The sequence below is a fragment of the Bactrocera tryoni genome, chromosome 4 (assembly GCF_016617805.1).
Source record: "Bactrocera tryoni isolate S06 chromosome 4, CSIRO_BtryS06_freeze2, whole genome shotgun sequence".
In the NCBI taxonomy this organism is placed as follows: Eukaryota; Metazoa; Arthropoda; class Insecta; order Diptera; family Tephritidae; genus Bactrocera; species Bactrocera tryoni.
The window spans coordinates 8,154,947-8,175,607 of record NC_052502.1 but is presented as its reverse complement, the minus strand read 5'-3'; the positions used below and the strand labels follow the sequence as shown (position 1 = coordinate 8,175,607).

General features: G+C 35.4%; 1 protein-coding gene across 3 annotated transcripts in view; it reads left to right on the top strand.

Moving 5' to 3' along the window:
- LOC120773437 (tyrosine-protein phosphatase 10D-like) overlaps nucleotides 1-15,610 on the top strand; it is a 179,185-nt gene extending 163,575 nt beyond the window's left edge. Inside the window, exons 4-14 of one of the 3 annotated variants that reach the window (XM_040102320.1) lie at nucleotides 955-1,233; nucleotides 1,634-1,681; nucleotides 4,750-5,422; nucleotides 5,485-5,909; nucleotides 5,987-6,418; nucleotides 6,481-7,568; nucleotides 7,725-8,031; nucleotides 8,315-8,997; nucleotides 9,061-9,319; nucleotides 9,387-9,515; nucleotides 11,252-11,558. In XM_040102320.1, the coding sequence (XP_039958254.1) occupies nucleotides 955-1,233; nucleotides 1,634-1,681; nucleotides 4,750-5,422; nucleotides 5,485-5,909; nucleotides 5,987-6,418; nucleotides 6,481-7,568; nucleotides 7,725-8,031; nucleotides 8,315-8,997; nucleotides 9,061-9,319; nucleotides 9,387-9,515; nucleotides 11,252-11,478 (4,550 nt within the window). In that variant the 3' untranslated portion in view covers nucleotides 11,479-11,558. Of the gene's footprint in view, nucleotides 1-954; nucleotides 1,234-1,633; nucleotides 1,682-4,749; nucleotides 5,423-5,484; nucleotides 5,910-5,986; nucleotides 6,419-6,480; nucleotides 7,569-7,724; nucleotides 8,032-8,314; nucleotides 8,998-9,060; nucleotides 9,320-9,386; nucleotides 9,516-11,251; nucleotides 11,559-14,858 lie in introns of those variants that run through there. The other 2 variants (XM_040102319.1, XM_040102318.1) reach the window with 2 other exon arrangements.
- The last annotated feature ends 5,051 nt before the right edge of the window (nucleotides 15,611-20,661 follow it).

Here is a 20,661-nt window from a genome sequence, read left to right as displayed (position 1 = left end):
TCAACGGAGCGGAGGTCTTCCAATGCTTCCCGGTACTGCGTCGAATACTCTCAGAGCTGGAGTGTTTACATACATTCGGACAACACCTGCGTAGCTGCTGTCTCTTAATTCGCTGAACTATGTCAATATCGGAGTATATCTCGTTCAGCCCATTGTTCCAACCACGCGGTATTCGCCGTTGCCAATGCACAAAGGCGATAAATCTTTCTCTCTTGAAAAATCGTAGCGCCGACTCATCAGATCATGAGTGACTTGTAGAGTTTGGTCTTTGTTCGTCGAAAGAGATCTTTAGACCCTTAAGATTCTACCTTCATGAAATTGGCTGAGTAGATTGGGCTAAAACATTATTTTTGCGAATGACCAGCCTTCAGCTGGATGAGACGGGATATCTTCCCCGGCTCGCATTGCGCTCTAACGTAAGAGACAAAAAATTAGGTATTTTACCAAACCCACTTAGTTGCTGGATAAGGTTTAATTGGGGTACCCCCCGGCATCCTTGCGCCTCTCTTTTCAAACAACAACAAAAATTGTTTATTATGACTTTCGCTCTATTTGTGTAAAGTTTGGTTCCAAGAAGACCACTAAAAAGTTCTTAGAACGATAACTCTTTAGAACAACTTCTAATGAGCTCGTTGTAATTCTATAATTAACATCAAATTATTTTTTCTTGGCGCTTAAAAATAAGTAGGAAAGATTAGGAACTATGATAGTCTCTAAATATTTCGTCATGAAGTTTTCTTACAATTTCTCCTATAAATATTTCACCCTGATATGAATTTGGACCATCTTATTACCATACCGCTATTCATAACTTAAGTTCCTGTAGGGAGCTGCTTTACACCAATTTGGTTAGGACACACCAAAATTATATGTTAAAAAGATCTATTATTCCACTGTTAAAATATATAATTAGTTTAAATAAATATTTAAGACATCTTCTTCACTTTCTTACAGCGCCCGATCCGCCCTCGAACCTCTCCGTGCAAGTGCGCAGCGGCAAGAATGCCATCATCTCATGGTCGCCGCCCACCCAAGGCAACTACACATCCTTCCGCATCAAAGTGCTCGGCCTCTCCGGTGCTTCCAGCTCATACAATCGCACATTCGTCGTGAATAACACATTCCAGCACAGCGTCAAGGAGTTGACGCCGGGCGCCACTTATCAGGTGCAGGCCTACACCGTCTACGACAACAAGGAATCGGTGGCGTATACCAGCCGCAATTTCACAACAAGTAAGTCTCGAAGCAAAGGTGAACTGAGACCTAATAAATGCTACTACTAAATGGAATTTGGGGCGAGGGAAGGGTGTTTTGCTTGTGGAAGTTAATAAAAAGTTAAAGTTTAATAGAAAAAAACGCTTTGTTGCGCTTTTGCAATTAAAGCTTTGGCACAGTTAAAAGAAAGTGGAAGGTTTTGGTGTTGGTTGCGGGGTTTTCGTTAAAGGTTCTTACTAAAACTGTTATCCCTATCCTTTTATTAATATTTAATTGGCATAAAACACGATTGTGACTAAATTACCAACAATATCTACATATAAATATATACATATATTCATAATAATAATTAATCAATGTGTTAACCTTTATGAAATCTATAATTTCTGCTAATACCTATTCATTACGCTGCTAAAAGGTAGAAGGACGCGACATAAAGAGTTGCTGGATATAAAGATTCTGCGAGGTAACAACAAACTTACGAAACATGCACCAATTTATCTATATGTATACGTAGTATGTGCATATATATACTTACATATGTACTAAAATGAATGTCTTATTAATCAAACTATATGGTACTTAAATGCTTTCAATAAGATTTCTGTAGTTTGAACTTGGGGCTTATGCACTGTTATGCCACACTCTATATATGTATATATGTTTAACTAAAGTTGAAATATATGTAAGCTGCAAAATACTGTAAAACTGCACTTTTTTATTTGAAGATCGCCGTACAAGAATTTTATGTTGGAATGTTAAGCTTTATTTTTATAAAATAACCATTTGGGAAGCACTGTCTGCCTGTAAGCTGTGCAGTGAAATATAAATTTGCCGTGGGTTGCCATTGCGCTTATTTCAGTTGAGTTGTAATTTCGAAACTGATTTCGTCAAAATTTAAGTTAAAAGAAAGATTCGTTCAAAAGAAGCGAACCTGAACATCATGAAAAACACTATCCGTTCGCTTATAAAATATTTAGCATTTATATTGGGTAGTCGAAAAAGTCTTTTCGTATTTTGTTAATAGATGTTGCAGTCGTATATTTCCAATGCCAGCAATTACATTTTGTCATACCATATAGTGTTGGAAAGGTGGGATTTCAAGCTTCATTTAACCAAAAATTTGAATTCGGGGAAACTGAAAAAAAGTTACAGCTGTTCAAAAATGAGTGAAAATAATGAAGAAATTCGCTATACATATTTTGAAAATTTTCTATAAAAAAGGGAAGAATGCCACGCAAGCCACCAATGAAATTTGTGAAGTTTACGAAGACGACGCTATATCAGTTCGTGTAGCACAACAATGTGTCGCTCGCTTCAGTTTGGGAAATTTCGATGTGAACGATGCCTCTCACTCTAGTCGACCTATCGTTGAAAAAGTCGGTGAAATTGTGGAAAAGATTGACCAGGACCGTCACATAAGCAGCCATAAGTTTTGAACCATTTAAAAAAGGCTGGCTACAAAAAAAATCGCGTTGATTGGGTACCATATGAATTGTCTGTGAAAAATTTAATGGACCTAATTAACATCTGCGATCCTTTGCTGAAACGAAATGAAATCAAATCACTTCTGAAGCGAATGGTAACAGGCGACGAAAAGTGGATCAAACACTACAATAATGTGCGAAAAGGATCATGTGTGTGTCCAAGTGTGGTGAAGCTCAACAAATGGTCGCAAAGCCAGGATTGACGCCTAGAAAGGTTATGCTGAGTGTTTGGTGGAATTGGAAGGGAAGCATCCACTGTGAGCTGCTCCAGCCTGGTCGGACGATTGATTCTACATTTTACTGTTAACAACTGATGGGATTGAAGCAAGCAATCGAAAAAAAAACGCCCAGAACTGATCAACAGAAAGGTATTCGTCTTCCATCAGGACAACGGTAGGCCACACACGTCTTTGATGACTCGGCAAAAACTGAGAGAACTTTTCTGAAAAGGTTTGATGCATCCACCATATAGCCCTGACCTTGCACCATCGGATAACTATTTGTTTCGGTCAATGCAGAACTTCCTTAATGGAGTAAAGTTGGCTTCAAGAGAAGCCTGTGAAAGATCTTTCATTTTGGTTCATTAAAGTTGATTATAAATATAAAAAAAATAAGTTGAAGTTAGAAATACGAAACGACTTTTTCAACTACCCCATATAAGTGAATGCTACTAGCATTGTCGTTTCCGTTTAATGTATTGGAAATGTCCTATACCATTTTAATCCGAACTGACAAAAAGAAAATTCGCGTGTTTTAATACAAATCTCTATAATCGTCTTCAATTAGGCTCATTTTATGCCAATACAAGCATGATTCATCGAACTTTTATCGAACACTGTCATGTAGAAAGGTGGATGTAGGAGACGCAGGAGGCAATTTTTAGTTGACTTCACGACCTTCACCGAATGCTTTGAGCCAGGCACATATATAACTATACTTGAGTTCCTGATAGATTGTACTCCCCCAAAATATTTATGAAAATATTTCCAACGATTCCTTAGCCGTGATTCCATAACAAGCACGAATCACAAGCAAACTCTTTGTTAATTTTTTTGCGGTTTAAATAGTCCAATCCGAGTCAGATTTGATCAGATGGTATAATATATTGTATTTAAGATCGAAGCTAGCTTGTACTTTCAGTCTAGACGCGCGACTTGCACTCCTCTAGATCGGGAGTGTCTTCTATTATGACTGGCGATCCTGCTATTTTTTACTGACATTATTCTGCGGTTTTTTCTAAATCTACGCTCTACGCTCTTCGACAGTCTCTTTATTGATAATTTTATAGTTGACACTGGCCGTTAGGATATGAACAATATAGGATCAAAAATAGCATTTTTATAATAATGAGAACCTGGTATTTGTACTGTGAAGCAAAAGGCTCATAAATAAGATTTTGGTTGACAATTCGAGTCTAGTAAAAGCTAATGGATTAAAACTACACAAAGTTCGACAAGACGCTTCAACAGCATTACAAACTACTCGTACACGTGGGAAAATTATTCAATTTAACATCCACGGATCTCTCTGACAATATCTTCCTAGAAATGGCGAAAGAAATTATCGAAACCGTTTCCATTACAAACCGCATATCATATAAGAATAATGACCAAATAGAAATTATTTCCAAACATTACTTTCATAATCATTTTTATATTTTTTACTTAAAATTGTCATGCTAAAATGTCATAACTTAAGTTTTATCATTATATTAAGCATAATTGTATATTTTTACTAACACCCAGCAGAATATTTAATATGCATAAATATATATATATTTACATAGACTTCACTTATCAAGCATGCCACAAATACTCAAGCCTAAAATGCATACCATAAATAGTTGGAATGTGTCTGCAAGCCGCTCTGCTTTGCTTGCTATTGTAACCGCACTTACTTGTAATCACTTTAGACCTCATATATAATCTTCATATGGATTCGATATCATTTCTCACTTACTCATATTCTTATTTCCCTCATTGGCTACTCCATCCAACACACTCGTAATACGCCACACTCGTTAAACAATCAACAAAATCGCGCACAGAGCCCAATACACCCGGCAAATTTATTGTCTGGTTCCGTAACGAGACCACACTGCTCGTGCTGTGGCAACCACCGTATCCCGCCGGCATTTACACCCATTACAAAGTATCCATTGAACCACCGGATGCGCTGGAGAGCGTGCTGTATGTGGAGAAGGAAGGCGAACCACCGGGTCCGGCGCAAGCGGCCTTCAAAGGACTTGTGCCCGGTCGTGCTTATAATATATCGGTACAAACAATGTCTGAAGATGAAATCTCCCCACCGACCACTGCACAATATCGCACTGTACCGTTACGACCGCTGAATGTGACATTCGATAAGGATTACATAACGTCGAACTCGTTTCGCGTGCTATGGGAAGCGCCAAAAGGCATATCGGAGTTCGACAAATATCAAGTTTCATTGGCCGCTTCACGTCGACAATCAACTGTCTCACGAAATAATGATCCGATTGCTTACTTTGATTTTCGCGATATCACCGAACCGGGCAAGACATTCAATGTTATCGTGAAAACCGTTTCGGGTAAGGTGACTTCATGGCCCGCGGCTGGTGATGTCACGTTGCGGCCGCTGCCAGTACATAATTTACGTTCGTTCAGTGACGACAAGACAAATACGATGCGTATCACATGGGAACCGGATCCAGCGAGCACACAGGATGAATACCGTATAGCGTAAGCTATTTGCAACTTGTAAAATTTGTTCAGCACTAATTACAAAAATTCTTGACACACAGTTATCATGAACTGGAGACGTTCAACGGCGACACGAGCTCATTTACCGAAGAGCGCACAAGCACTATACTGGAGAATCTGCTACCCGGACGTAATTATTCGCTTTCCGTGCAGGCAGTCTCAAAGAAAATGGAGTCGAATGAGACCACAATTTTCGTGGTGACACGTCCATCCTCTCCCATCATTGAGGATCTAAAGAGCATACGCACAGGTCTAAATATAAGCTGGAAGAGTGATGTGAACTCCAAGCAGGAGAAATATGAAGTACTGTATTCGCGCAATGGCACCTCTGAGGTGCGTACGATAGACACAAAGGACTCGCGTTTGGTTATCACCAATTTGCATGCGGGCGCCGGTTATGAGGTGAAGGTCTTTGCCGTTAGTCACGATCGCAGAAGTGAACCGCACGCGTATTTCCAAGCAGTGTGTAAGTATAAGCCAAATCTCACCTAACTTATGTTAAAATATTAATGAAAATGCAATTTATTTCTGCAAAACGTACAGTTCCCAATCCCCCACGCAACATGTCCATCGAAACCGTACGCAGCAACTCTGTGTTAGTACATTGGGCGCCACCAGAGAATAGTGATTTCACGGAGTACTCGATGCGGTATCGCACCGAGACTAAGGACCAATGGATTAACTTGCCCAGTGTGCGCGCAACTGAGGCGGACATTACCGATATGACTAAAGGTGAAAAGTATACTATACAAGTGAATACTGTCAGCTTCGGTGTGGAGAGTCCCAATCCACAAGAGGTCGTGTATACCGTACCACCGAATGAGGTGTCGAATATCATACCCTTGGTGGACTCGCGCAACATTACATTGGAATGGCCGAAGCCTGAGGGACGCGTCGAATCTTATATACTAAAGTGGTGGCCTACGGAAAATCCGAGCAAAGCCCAAACCAAAACAGTATCTGAGAATAAATCGGGTAAGCACAAGGTTTAAACTTTATTATTTTTACATATTTTAAACTCTTAATATTTGCAACAGATGAGTCTTCCACCGTACGTGTTTTGATTGGCGATCTGATGCCTGGTGTGCAGTACAAATTCGATATACAAACCACTTCCTACGGCATCTTCTCACGCACCACACACCTCTCCACACGCACCATGCCGCTCATACAGTCAGAGGTGGTTGTTGTAAATGACAGACAAGAGGATGAACGCGACACCATAACTCTCTCATACACACCAACACCACAGTCGTCTTCGAAATTCGACATCTATCGTTTCTCACTCGGTGATCCCGATATTAAGGACAAAGAAAAGTTGGCTAACGATACGGATCGCAAAGTCACATTCACCGGGTTAATACCGGGCCGTCTATATAACATCACCGTGTGGACGGTAAGTGGCGGCGTTTCCAGTCTACCCATCCAACGTCAAGATCGTCTCTTCCCCGAACCGATAACACAATTACATGCCACTAACATAACAGACACTGAAATCTCACTGAAGTGGGACATACCGAAGGGCGAATATAATGACTTTGATGTACAATACCTGACCGCTGACAATATACTCGCACAAAATATTACCACACGCAATGAAATCACCATCGCCGATCTACGGCCACATCGCAACTACACATTCACCGTTGTCGTGCGTTCGGGCACTGAATCTTCGGTGTTGCGCAGCAGCTCACCACTATCGGCAAGCTTCAGCACGAACGAAGCTGTGCCAGGACGTGTTGAACGTTTCCACCCGATCGATGTACAGCCCAGTGAAATCGTTTTCGAGTGGTTGCTGCCAACGAGTGAGGCCAACGGTGTTATACGCCAGTTCTCCATCACGTACATGAATGTGAACAATGCCACCGAGATGCGTATACAACAATTCGAGTCTTCCGATGTCACTGGCACCATACGCAACCTGAAGCCGGGTGAAACATATATTTTCAAAATACAAGCGAAAACATCGGTTGGCTACGGACCGGAACGCGAGTATAAGCAAACGATGCCAATTTTAGCACCGCCACGCCCAGCCACACAAGTGGTGCCCACCGAAGTGTATCGCAGCTCGCAAACAATACAGATACGTTTCCGTAAAAACTATTTCTCCGACCAAAATGGACCGGTAAGTATAATTAATATAGATATTAGACAGTTTTAGAGTTTACGAAGAAAGTCATTTAGTTAAAGAAGCCACAATAATAACTATAAACTTTATTTTTCTTAGATGATGTAGATATCACAGTATTATTAACACCATTTCTCGTTGTTTTCTTTCAAGGTCCGCTGGTATACCATCATCGTCGCTGAGGATGACTCTAAAAATGCTTCAGGTCTGGAGATGCCAAGTTGGCATGACGTGCAATCCTATAGTGTATGGCTTCCATATCAGGCAATCGATCCGTATTATCCCTTCGAAAATCGTTCGGTAGAGGACTTCACTATCGGCACAGAAAATTGTGATAACCGAAAGATAGGTTACTGCAATGGACCGTTAAAATCGGGCACTACATATCGAGTGAAAGTCCGAGCCTTCACTGCACCTGACAAATTCACAGACACAGCCTACAGCTTCCCCATACAAACAGGTGAGTGAGGAGAAATTGAATAATCAAAATTTTAAGATATTTTATATTATTAAGTATACATAAGTATAACAAAATATGTTGATTATAAAATTATAAATTCAAATTTGCTTAAAACTGTTCGCTTTACTCTATATTATGTCTTACACAAAAATCTTTCTAAAGATCTACTAATTTCGCCTGGTAAGTATACGAGTGATATACCCGCAAATAATACCGTTATTTATTACTCACTTAAAATAATTTAAAACCCACTAACTACAACTTCATTTTCCACACATAACAGATCAAGACAACACCTCGTTGATCGTCGCCATCACCGTGCCACTAACCATAATCTTCGTGCTGCTCATCACTTTATTCGTTTTTAAGCGTCGTCGCAACAGTTGCCGCAAGGCTACGAAAGACTCGCGTGCCAACGATAACATGTCACTGCCCGATAGTGTAATCGAGCAGAATCGTCCGATATTAATCAAGAATTTCGCCGAACACTATCGTCTCATGTCGGCCGATTCGGATTTCCGTTTCAGTGAGGAATTCGAAGAGCTGAAGCATGTAGGTCGTGATCAGTCCTGCACATTTGCTGACCTACCTTGCAATCGTCCGAAAAATCGTTTCACCAACATTTTGCCCTACGATCATTCGCGCTTCAAACTGCAGCCTGTCGATGATGATGAGGGCTCCGATTATATTAATGCCAACTATGTGCCAGGTCATAATTCGCCGCGTGAATTCATTGTGACACAAGGTCCGCTGCATTCGACACGCGATGATTTCTGGCGTATGTGTTGGGAGAGTAATTCACGTGCCATTGTGATGTTGACGCGCTGCTTCGAGAAGGGGCGTGAGAAATGTGATCAGTACTGGCCAAATGATACGGTGCCCGTCTTCTATGGCGACATCAAAGTGCAAATCTTGAATGACAGTCACTATGCGGACTGGGTAATGACGGAGTTCATGCTGTGCAGGGTATATTTTTGTAATTAAATATAGGCAACGCATTTTGCATTACATATTTTTTATCGCAAACAGGGCAGCGAACAGCGCATTATGCGCCACTTCCATTTCACCACTTGGCCAGACTTCGGTGTGCCAAATCCACCGCAGACGTTGGTGCGCTTCGTGCGCGCTTTCCGCGATCGTATTGGCTCTGAGCAACGTCCAATCGTCGTGCATTGCAGCGCTGGCGTGGGCCGCTCCGGCACATTTATAACGCTCGATCGCATTCTGCAGCAGATAAAGACTTCGGATTTTGTCGATATTTTCGGCATTGTCTATGCCATGCGTAAAGGTATTTGTATTTTGAGTTATAGATTCGATTGTAAGCTTGTTGCTAAGCCTGTTTTCTGGTTTTTTAGAGCGCGTTTGGATGGTGCAAACCGAGCAGCAGTACATCTGCATTCATCAGTGTTTGCTGGCTGTGCTTGAGGGTAAAGAAAATATTGTAGGTCCTGCGAGAGAAATTCACGATAATGAGGGTTACGAAGGTGAGTTCGTTCTTCGGTTTTTATTGGCTTTTTCTGTACTTTAAACTAACCAGCTTTAAAATGTTAATATTTAAATATTTATTTTTTCGGTTTTGGAGTTGTTTTTGGCGAAAAATGTTAAAGTGTTTAGTTCAAATGAGTTAAAGGGTATTAGAATGGTTTTTGCTTTAGAACTATGCTCCGACTAATTGGAGCTTTCAAAGCTTTACTTACATAGTTATTATAGGATTTATAGTATCTCATAAAAATCAGTGTTTCTGAAGCTTCATTTTTCCATTTAAAACTACGAATGTTTCTACAGGGTATGCCCGGAAAGTAATAGGACTGAGTCGAGTTAAAAAAATTTTTGAACCAATCGTTACAATTCTTTAAAAACTTTCAAAATAGGCTCCTTCTGCGTCGTTGCAGCGCTGCCAGAGCGATTTCCAAACATTGAAGGCGTCACGGAAGGCATTCTCCGGAATAGCCTTGTTGTCTCAAAATATTTGCTTTTCATCAGCCTTTTCAGGCAAGGAAACAAAAAAAGTCGGCGGGGCCACATCTGGGCTGCAGTGCGACTGCGGAAGCGTTGGCATACCGGCCTTGGTGAGGTAGCTGTTCACAAGAAAGGCGGTATGAGCCGGGGCGTTGTCGTGGTGCAACTTCCAATCGGCTGCGATGTCTTGTCGGAACCGATTGAACCTTCGTTTGAGTCTCATGGGGACTTCCACGTAAAACTTGACGTTGACGGTTTGTTCAGGAGGATCAAATTCATGGTGGATGGATGGATATCAAAAAAAGACATCGTTTTCTTGCTAAAAGAACGTCTGCTTGATCATATCTCTATCGAAGATTTACCGAATTTAATCGCGTACCTCTGCTCTAACGACAGCTGCTTTTTCGGCTTCAACACTTCGAGCGAAAATATTTGTCCTGACTATCCAGGTGCTTGGAGGCAACTGACCAGACTCTCGTTCGTTAGCTAGGAACGCCCTCTACCGGTTCCAGTCGGTGCGCGCACTCTTCGAAGTACTTGTGTAGTCGCGGCGGAAGAAAATCAGTCTTATTACTTTCCGGACAAACCCTGTACTCTGAATTCAGAAGAGCTTTGTGGGAAAAATTCCTTCCGATTTTAGAAGTTTTTTTTTTTTTAATTTTTAAGACATCAAACTGAAATTGTGAACATGTCCCTTTTTTTACCCAAAAATTTGCTCATTTGTCGGAATCATCGATAGCGAACCACTATAGCATATAGCTATCTTACAAACTAATCGATCAATATCAAGATTTTACCTTTTTACAACCCTTTATGCTATAAAAAATGCACCTTTGTAGTGTATTAAAGCTTCAGTGAAGCCGAAGTTAACATTTTTTTTTATTTTTTTCCAAATTTAACTAAATTACCAAAAATTTAGACTCCGTCACACTATATCATAGAAAAGATCACTTTCACATTTTTCGCCAATTTTTTCACTAACAAATTATGTAAACACTTATTTTTGACGTCAAACTTTTGTTCCAAGAAGCTAAGAAGGTGTTGGGTTATTCGCTGTAACTAACAAAAAAAATACGAAAATTTCTTCTCTTTCACAACTGCGAAACGTGGAACACAAACCAAACGTTAAACACCCCTTCCAACCATGAATTTGCATACATTTACCTAAAAACTCACACACTCACACACATGTGCTACATGAACACACACAAATGCTTTCATTTAACTGCACACTTCATTGGTCACAACGATGACACTGCAGAGCAACAACAACAGCTGGATGAGAACGGCGAGGTGATTGCAACTATTGAGGGACATGAATTGCAGCCAGAAGAAGCGGAGGAAATCGATAATGAGAACGCGGCCATCATACATGACGATCAACAGCCATTAACCGGTTTCGGCGGCGCGGCACATAGCGCCTCGATGACATCGTCCTTCAATGGTGGCGCTCATATGTACACCGATAGCAACGCAGTGGACAGATGACATTCGATAAGCCAAAACGATAACAACAACTCTGTGGTTATCGTTTTGGTGGATAATAAACCCAGCTCGATGATCTGTAAAGAGGGTGCCATCGATGTGATCAGCATCGGCGGCAATGTGGTGCACAACAGCAATACGCTCGGTGCAAGCGTTGCGGGAAATCACCATAATACAAACGGTGGCAACAACTCAATGAACGGGCACCATACGCTGCAACACAGACGCAAGTCACAGCTGATCACATTCAGCGCGTCCTCCTGTGATATTAAGAACAGTCTCAGCCATGAGATTATACTGGTCAATAGCAATGGCGGCAACAGTGCGAACAATGGTGGCAGCATTGGCGTTGGTGGTGTTGGTCACGGACCACGTAGCAGCATAGTCGGCAGTATTAGTAATGGCAGCGCTGTTGTCATCGGCAATGGCAGCTCGGGTAGTGGCAGCGCCGGTGGCGGTAATGCACGTCTGAGCTTTGCCGAGGAGGATATAATGATTGTGACCAATGGCAGTGTTGGGGGCGGCGGCGGTGGTGGCTCAGCTTCAGTTTCCGGCGGCTCGGGTAGCGGTGGCTCCGGTTCGGGTAATGATGGTGACCTCGACGATGATGTCTTCCGACGTCGTTCGCTCGATGTCGACGAGGATGATGAAGATGAAGATGTGGAGGAGGAGGACGATGGCCTCTTCGACGATGTCTATGGCACGCACATTGATGTGGCACATAATGCCAACGACGACAGTGGTGGCGGCAGCTATGAGGATTCACATGCCATGCACAGCTCGTTGGCGGGCAGTAACCGCAATAGTTTGGAGAAAGACGATGATGACATCGAGGCGGATGTAATCAGCACAGATGTCAGCTGCTATGATCAGTTGTTGGGCACAAGTTGTAATACGCGCAATGACGAGGACGAAATAGCAACACTGGTTGGTGAAGGCGAAAGCTATACGAAACTCTGTAAAACCGGTGTTAAGGGCACAACTACATTGAATGGTGTTGGTAGTGGTGGTGTTGGTGAAAACGGTGGCATCATATACGCCAATCCGTTTTTGGGTTTGTAGCATATTTGATTAAATCAGTTGTCTTTGTGCTTGTTTACTAAAGTTTGTTTGTTGTTGTATATGTAGATGCTTTATTTTTTAAGTATGAAAAACAGAACTAAAATTCCTGACGACTTAAGTTAAAGTACAAATAAGTAGGTAATAAAAAGATCTACAACTTTTGAGCGAAATTATTTTTTACGTAACCTCAAAATTTATGTGAAAAATACAAATAACAATTTTTTTTATTTTTATCTTTTACAAAAATGTTTTTCCTTCCCGAAATTTGGGGTTAACTGACCTTGTTATGCACCAAATGTACCGTAATATTTTTTAGTTACAATATTTATTTTTTACTTTTTATTTTCACTTAGTATCGGAAAAGGACTCTAATTAACAACGAAATATCAGAGTTTATTAAAAAGTCAGTAGGTTTTATTTCGTTTCTTTTAAAATTTCACATAGTAAGACAGGCTAAAAATCCGATTTTTGTGAATTAAAAACAAAACAACAACTGCATCGATTGTTTTGAAATTTTCAAAGTATATAGTACATGTTTCAAGAATACACAGTGAAATTTTTTACGGCGCTAAAAGAAGGCCCTCCACTGCTACAGTGGCCTTCTTCGTGGATGAAATCTAAAAATTCTCTTTAACCTGGAAGACTTTGGCCTTCAATCAAAAAAATACTGTCAAAACGGCGGCGTTTAAATAAATTAGTTCTATCTCAAATATTAGATGTTTTGGCCTCTCAAAATTCGATTTTCGAAAAATAAATAGATTTTTTCATAATTTCACACACAATACAAAATACAGTTCCTCAAATAAATGATCGAATGTTTGCGGTGTGCTAACTTATTCAAGGATAAAGGACAAAAGAAAACCAAAATCAAATCAAAAGATTTTTTATTAACTAAAGAGGACATTTTCAAATTTCATTCAAAAAATGAAACAAAACAAATATACAGCCTTTCGATGATTAATTTGAGTTTGACCTCAATATTTCATAAAGCCACCACTTGCTTGCAGAACAGCTCTTATTCTGGTAGGCATGCTGCTTATTAGTTTTTTGGCAGGCTTCTATGGTATTTTTGTTCCAGTGCGCTGTCACTTGTTGCCAAAGTTCGTCAAGATTTCGGGGAACTGAATCACTACTTGCCAAGGGCCTTTTGAGTTTTGCCCAAAGATGTTCTATTTAGTTGAGGTCCGGTGACTGCGAGGGCCAATCGATAACTTTAATTTGTTTATCATGGAACCAAATTTTGATAAATCTTGCTTTATGCTTGGGGTCATTATCCTGTTGACAAGTTGAATTTTCAACAGTGAGACCCCATTAACTCAAGTTTCCTAAGAGGTTTTGATCCAAAATATGAATATAATCGGATGCAGTCATTCGTCCTAGAATCCTGTGACATTTTCCGCCTCCATTCCAATTCATACAATCCCATAGCATCAACGAACCGCCAGCAAATTTAAGTGTTGGCCTTATGTGCCTCAACGATAGTGGTTCACCTTCCCTCGCTACACTCACTGCTCGTATCGGATCCAAAGCGATTTATTTTGGTCTCGTCAGACCAGATCACTTTCTTCCAATCTTCGATTATGAAGTTTGTATGCTTTTTTGCGAAGATTAGCTTCAATTTTTTTTTTGGCGCTTTGTTAAAAGAGGATTCTTAACCTTGGAACGACCCTTCAAGCCATTTTTACGTGCTAATGATGGATGTAAAGCAATAAACTCTCATTGTAATAAATTTCTTTTATTTCTACCAACAAAATATCACATCCAACATTCGCTTCTATACTCAAACAGTTGTTCGAATGGGAACCCGTAATGAACTCAGCGAAGTAAGTGTGTTCAATGGCACGTTAGTTACAAAGAATGGAAATATTAGCGGTACTATTAAGTGTACTCTTAGTACAGTACAACATTTTACTTAACATCAGCAAAGAAATATTTAAAAAGTTGCGCACACTCGATCAATAAATTGAGGAACTGTATTTATAACAATATAGGTTAAGTTTAATGTTAAAAAGTTACTGGTTTCTTTAAAAAAATATGTGTAGTCTAATGTAAAGTATTTATTTTAAAATGGTTTTTGGTAAATTTGTTTTTATAACTTTGCTATTATTATTTAAAAAAATAAATGTATATGTGTAGAAGTAGTTTCATTGTGAATACCCTTAATTGGCGAATTTTAAATATAAAAAATTATTATTTTTTTAGTTCCCAACTAACATTTATTAAAACAAATGTCCGCATGTAATAACCCAAAACATATATTTTTAAAAAATATTTTCATAAATTAATAATATTTTTAAATATTTTCACTTTCTACCTTACAGATGATGAAGGCATCGCGGAATCGGGAATGTAAAAAATACTAACTAAAGTCAAATTAAATACTTTAAACTACTTTTAGTGCTGAACAAATGAAAATATGACGCTTTACGACCTAAATTGATCGATAAGAGTATGCAATATTGAGCATATAACATTTATTTTAGCAAACTAACGGTCCCGCACCGTTAGAGACTCGAATGTGGCAGAGCAACTCAAAGTGAATGGATATCAATATTGAAGAATAAATTAGAAGCATACTAATTTACATAAGAGATAAACATACACACATATAAATATATATATACAATATATAGGGAATAGACGGACAACAGTTGAAGTACTCGTACTGCTAAGAATTACAAAAACAACAAAACAATGATGGAACATTGTAGCAGTAAACGTAAAAGAAGAATCTCGCCAACAAAGGAACAAATATTTAAAAAATATTTATACTTTAAAAAACAACAACAACAACTTAATTAAATAATTAATTAGTGAATCTGCGAAGTAAAGCAATGTGTAAAGTTTTTTTACATCAAATGTATAATATAATAAATACTAAACAATAATGCTATACTTATACATATATTATGCATAATTAAGTGTGCAATTAAAACTAAAAAAAAACATTGCATTTGGCTAAGTGAATGAGCGATAGCAAACGATAGCGGCAACAAACGAATTTTTGATTTTTTTAATGCAATAATTTTAAAACCACAAACACTGTTTAGCAACAATTTGTTTATAATTTGAAGCTTTTCGTAAATTAATTTAAATTTTTTTAATTAATATGAATTTTTTTAAATTAATTTTATTTTTTTTAATTAATTTTAATTTTTTTAATTAGTTTTAATTTTTTTTAATTAATTTAAATTTGTTTTCATAGAGCACTAATGTAAAGTGGTAATTTACGTTTTATTCATTTTATTTTTTTTTTTTTGTTTTCGCATGCCTAAAAATGTTTGTACAAGCGCAATGTTGAGCTATTAACTAATGTGGCAAATTTATAAATATGTATATGTAAATGCTTGTAATGGTATATGTAAATCTTCTTATTGTATGAAAGTTAGGCAATATGTATTTTATATAAAACTTGTTTTTTAATGTATTGTATGTATATTTAAAAGTTTTGTAAATGTATTTGTAAAAAATGAAGTAAACAAAACTAAATATTTTCAAAAAGAGCCAAGAACAAGTAACAATAGATTTATATTTTATGTTGACATTAATTTAAATTTATCAAACTTTAATTTTTTTAACAATGTGTGTGTTAAATATGAAAAAATTATATTTTTCCATTGTAAACAAACCGAATAAAAATACGGACCACAAAATTTGTAATTTGTTTTTTATTTTTTATTTGCGTACAAACATGAAAGTTTAAGGTAATTTTTTTTATTTAAATTACAATATTCTTACAAAAAACCTTTATTTTTTATTACTAATTTACTAAAAATATATTTTTTATGTTGAAATTTTAGTAAATATTTTATTATATACATATTTTTATCATATTATTATTTTTTTATTATATATTTTTATATTATTAATATTTTTAATGATTTTTTAATTATTTTACTAAAAATAAATATTTTATGTTGAAATTTTTAGTAAATATTTTTATTATATATTTTTATATTATTTTTTAATATTTTTTATAATAAAATATGATAACCTTAAATTAACTGTATGTATAAATCGTCTCCTAATATGCAAAATAACATAACATCACTTTTTATAAGTTTACAGACGAAAGAAACACGATATAATAGAAACCATTCATATTGAAATAAAATATGAGTTTCGGTTATAAGATGATTATATATTGGTTATATCTGACAGCGATAGCTGAAAATTTTATGCTACATACATATACACATGTATGTAATATGATGTAGTGAATCGTTATCAATATAAAAGTCAATTTCGATTTTTTAAGATACGTTGTTTTGCATTTTAGGTGACGATATGAAGCCTCATAGCTCAAGGAGTTATATCCACTTGTAAATTTCAAAAAATCGATTTTTTTGCATATACATACATATGTATATACTACTGTGATCAAATTGAAAGGTGAATTTTGCCCATTTCATCTCGATCAAAGTAATCTGCTTGGAAAAATCCTCCGTCGTGATGGCCATCAGTGCTTTCTTCGATTCAGCTCTTATATCCTCAATTGAGTCAAAACGGTGTCCTCGGAGTGGTCATGTGAATTTGCTGAATAGCCAGAACGACATACACGAAGGTCGAATGCGGTGGTTGCGGCACGATATTGGTTGAAAATGTGAATGTACATATGAGATGGTGCATTGTCGCACTTCTTTGTTCAATAAATTCAGACAATATATAATAAATATTTTGACTTGATTTAGCATAGATGGCATTAACAGTACTGCTAATTTACAGAAAAAATAATTTACCGATTGGAAAAACACGCGAAGTATAAATTAAAAATTCACCTTTCAATTTCATCACAATTCTCTTCCGAAGCTTTAAGCGCGTTTTTATAGAATCGAAGATTTATCAATACAGTACAAGTACAGTTCGAAGTAATTTTTATATAGTAATTTCAATTTTTTAAAACACTTTGAGGTAAAATTTAGCAAGAAAAAACCTATTTTTAAGCAGAAATGTCTTATTCCCGCCAGACTGCTTCTTTTTTGTATCTTTCTAGGAGAACGGCTACGATAACAACGAATAACATGTCTCTTTAAAAAAAAATTCACAAAAAATTACTATTTTTTGGCTTGCAAGTGGATATAACCCCTCAATATCGTAAAACATGTGTTTTACAAAGCAACCCATAATAAAATTAAAATAAAAATAACGAAGTGTTCTTCAACTTCATTTTAGGTTAATACTAGGTAAAAAAAATTGTAGATATTTTTTATTCAATTTAGTTTAAAAGTAAAAACAAAAAAAAAATATTTTAATCATTTTTTTTCTTACATTTTTGAATAACTTTTTTTTTGCAATTTTTAATATTTTTATTTATAATATTTTAAATAATTTTATTTTATAATTATAAAAAAAATTTAATTTTTTTAAATGTTTCTATTTTTCAATATATTTTTTCTTACATTTTTTAACAACTTTTTTTTGCAATTTTTAATATTTTTATTTATAATATTTTAAATAATTTTATTTTATAATTATAAAAAAAAATTAATTTTTTTAAATGTTTCTATTTTTAATATATTTTTTCTTACATTTTTTAACAACTTTTTTTTGCAATTTTTAAAATTTTTATTTATAATATTTTTAACTTATTTTATTTTATAATTTTTTATTTTATTTTTTTTTTTTTTAACTTTTGCAATAATATTTTTTTTTTGCAATTTTATATAATTTTTAATATTTTTATTTATAATATTTTAAATAATTTTATTTTATAATTATAAAAAAAAATTAATTTTTTTAAATGTTTCTATTTTTAATATATTTTTTTACATTTTGAACTTTTTTGCAATTTTTAATATTTTTATTTATAATATTTTTAATAATTTTATTTTATAATTTTTAAAAATTTATTTTTTTAAATAATTTCTTTTTTCAATATATTTTTTCTTACATTTTTTAACAACTTTTTTTTGCAATTTTTAATATTTTTATTTATAATATTTTAAATAATTTTATTTTATAATTATAAAAAAAAATTTTTTTTTTAAATATTTCTTTTTTCAATATATTTTTTCTTACATTTTTTAATAACTTGTTTTACATTTTAATTTTTTTTGGGCGTTTTTTAATTATTTTTTCTTACATTTTTTTTACATTTTTAATCATTTTTTTCTTCTATTTTTTTATTTTTAATACTTCGAGTTATAGAAGTTCAACTGTATTGTTTTTTTTAATTTTTTAACACATTTTTACATATTTTTACATATTTTCACATTTTTAAATATTTTGTTTTTCGTTTTTTAATATATTTCTATAATTTTTAATATATTTTTTAAATTTTTTAAAATTTTTTAAATTTTTAACACATTTTAATATATGTTTCACATTATTTTATATTTTTTCACATTTTTTAATATATTTTTAATTTTTAATATTTTTTAAAGTTTTTAATATTTATTTTTTTAATTATTTAATATTTTGTTTTTAATTATTTACTTCTTTCATATATTTTAATATTTAAATTCACATGTGCCTATTTTACTCAGCAAACGATTTTTTTTATAAATCTTTATTTACCACTGCTTTCATTTCAATTTTATTTTTCTTAACAAATTTCACAATACTAGCTATAAAGAAGATTTTAAGGACTTTTGTATGTATGTTTTGATTGGTAACTGCATTTCCCAACGAAAAAGGTGCGCGACAATATTAAATTCTAAACTAACATGAAAGGGCTAATGAGACATACATACATACAATTAAAAAAAACACACAAACATAACTTGAAAAATTATACAAGGATAACAAATAATTAAGAAATGATCTGAAATTCTCTGTTCAATGAGCAGCTGAGTGCAATTCCGAATATTATAAAGCAAATAAATTATTTATGGAGATAAAAAAAATTATCTGAAAGCAATACAGCAAAATGAAGCCCATGAAATTCCATTAGGGTCTAAGCAATGATGAAGTTAAACAAAAAAAGTTAATTCTTTCTATTTTTCTTTAATTTTTTCCTTATTTTTTTTCTTATATTCAATTTATCGATTAGACGTACACAATCATATATTAGCCACATTCATATACATATGTATGTATGTACATAAAAAATTTCATAAGAAAAAAACAAACCTCCTTCCATAAGTTCCAAGTCTAAAAACTAGAATAATCAACAAGGTGACAACCAATCCCACTGGAGCAACTGTAACCCACACATAAAATCTATAATTAATTAAAGACATTTTATGTCAAATGACAGCTGCAAATATGTAGCTATGAAAATCAAAGATTAAAGTACATAAATATGCATGTGAGCCGAGAGTTATTTATGTTTAGAGAGAGTAGTGAAATGAACAATTTGGTGCCAAATAAAATGCAATGTACCGTAATCGCTTAAAACACAGCATAAATGTCATAGAAAACAAAACTTAAAATTTATAAGAGCTTACAAACAAACATAACCTTTAATCCTTTGGAGACCACAAATAAAAAGGTAACAAGGAAACATCAGATTTGATGCATATAGTGATGAGTTTGGTTGAAATTTTTTTCCAGTATCCTAATATTCTAAATACATACTTTACCTAGGAAGTGTATTAAGGGGCTATATCCACTTGAAAGTCAGAGAAAATACCTTTTTATGTTTACTCTTTTAAGAGGCATTTTATAGCGTAATTCATTTCGAAGTTTAGTTGCGAATGACTGGCAAATGAAACGCGTGATGTTTTGCTCAAATGTCTAAATCGAAGCGTGAGATTCCGCATAGACTTTAGATTTTACATAGCCCCACAGGAGTCTAACAGTGTGATATCACCCATCTTGGTGGCCAATCGACCGGCCGAAAACGTGAAATTATCTGCTCACCGAAGTATTCTCTCAATAAATTCATCGATTAATAAATACGATATTTAAGAAGTGGCGCGGTCTTGTTGAAACCAAAAGTCGCCGAGATAACGAGCTTCAATTTCAGGCACAAATAGTCGGTTATCATGGCGTGATAGTGGTTGCCATTGACGGTTATGTCCTCAGCGGCACCATTTTTGAAGAAATATGGACCGATGACTCCACCGGCCCACAAATCACACCAAACCGTTGTTTTTTGGATGAAAGGGTAGCTCTTGAATCTCTTTAGGTTGCTCTTCGTCCCAAATGCGGCAATTTTGCTTGTATACATATCGATTGAGC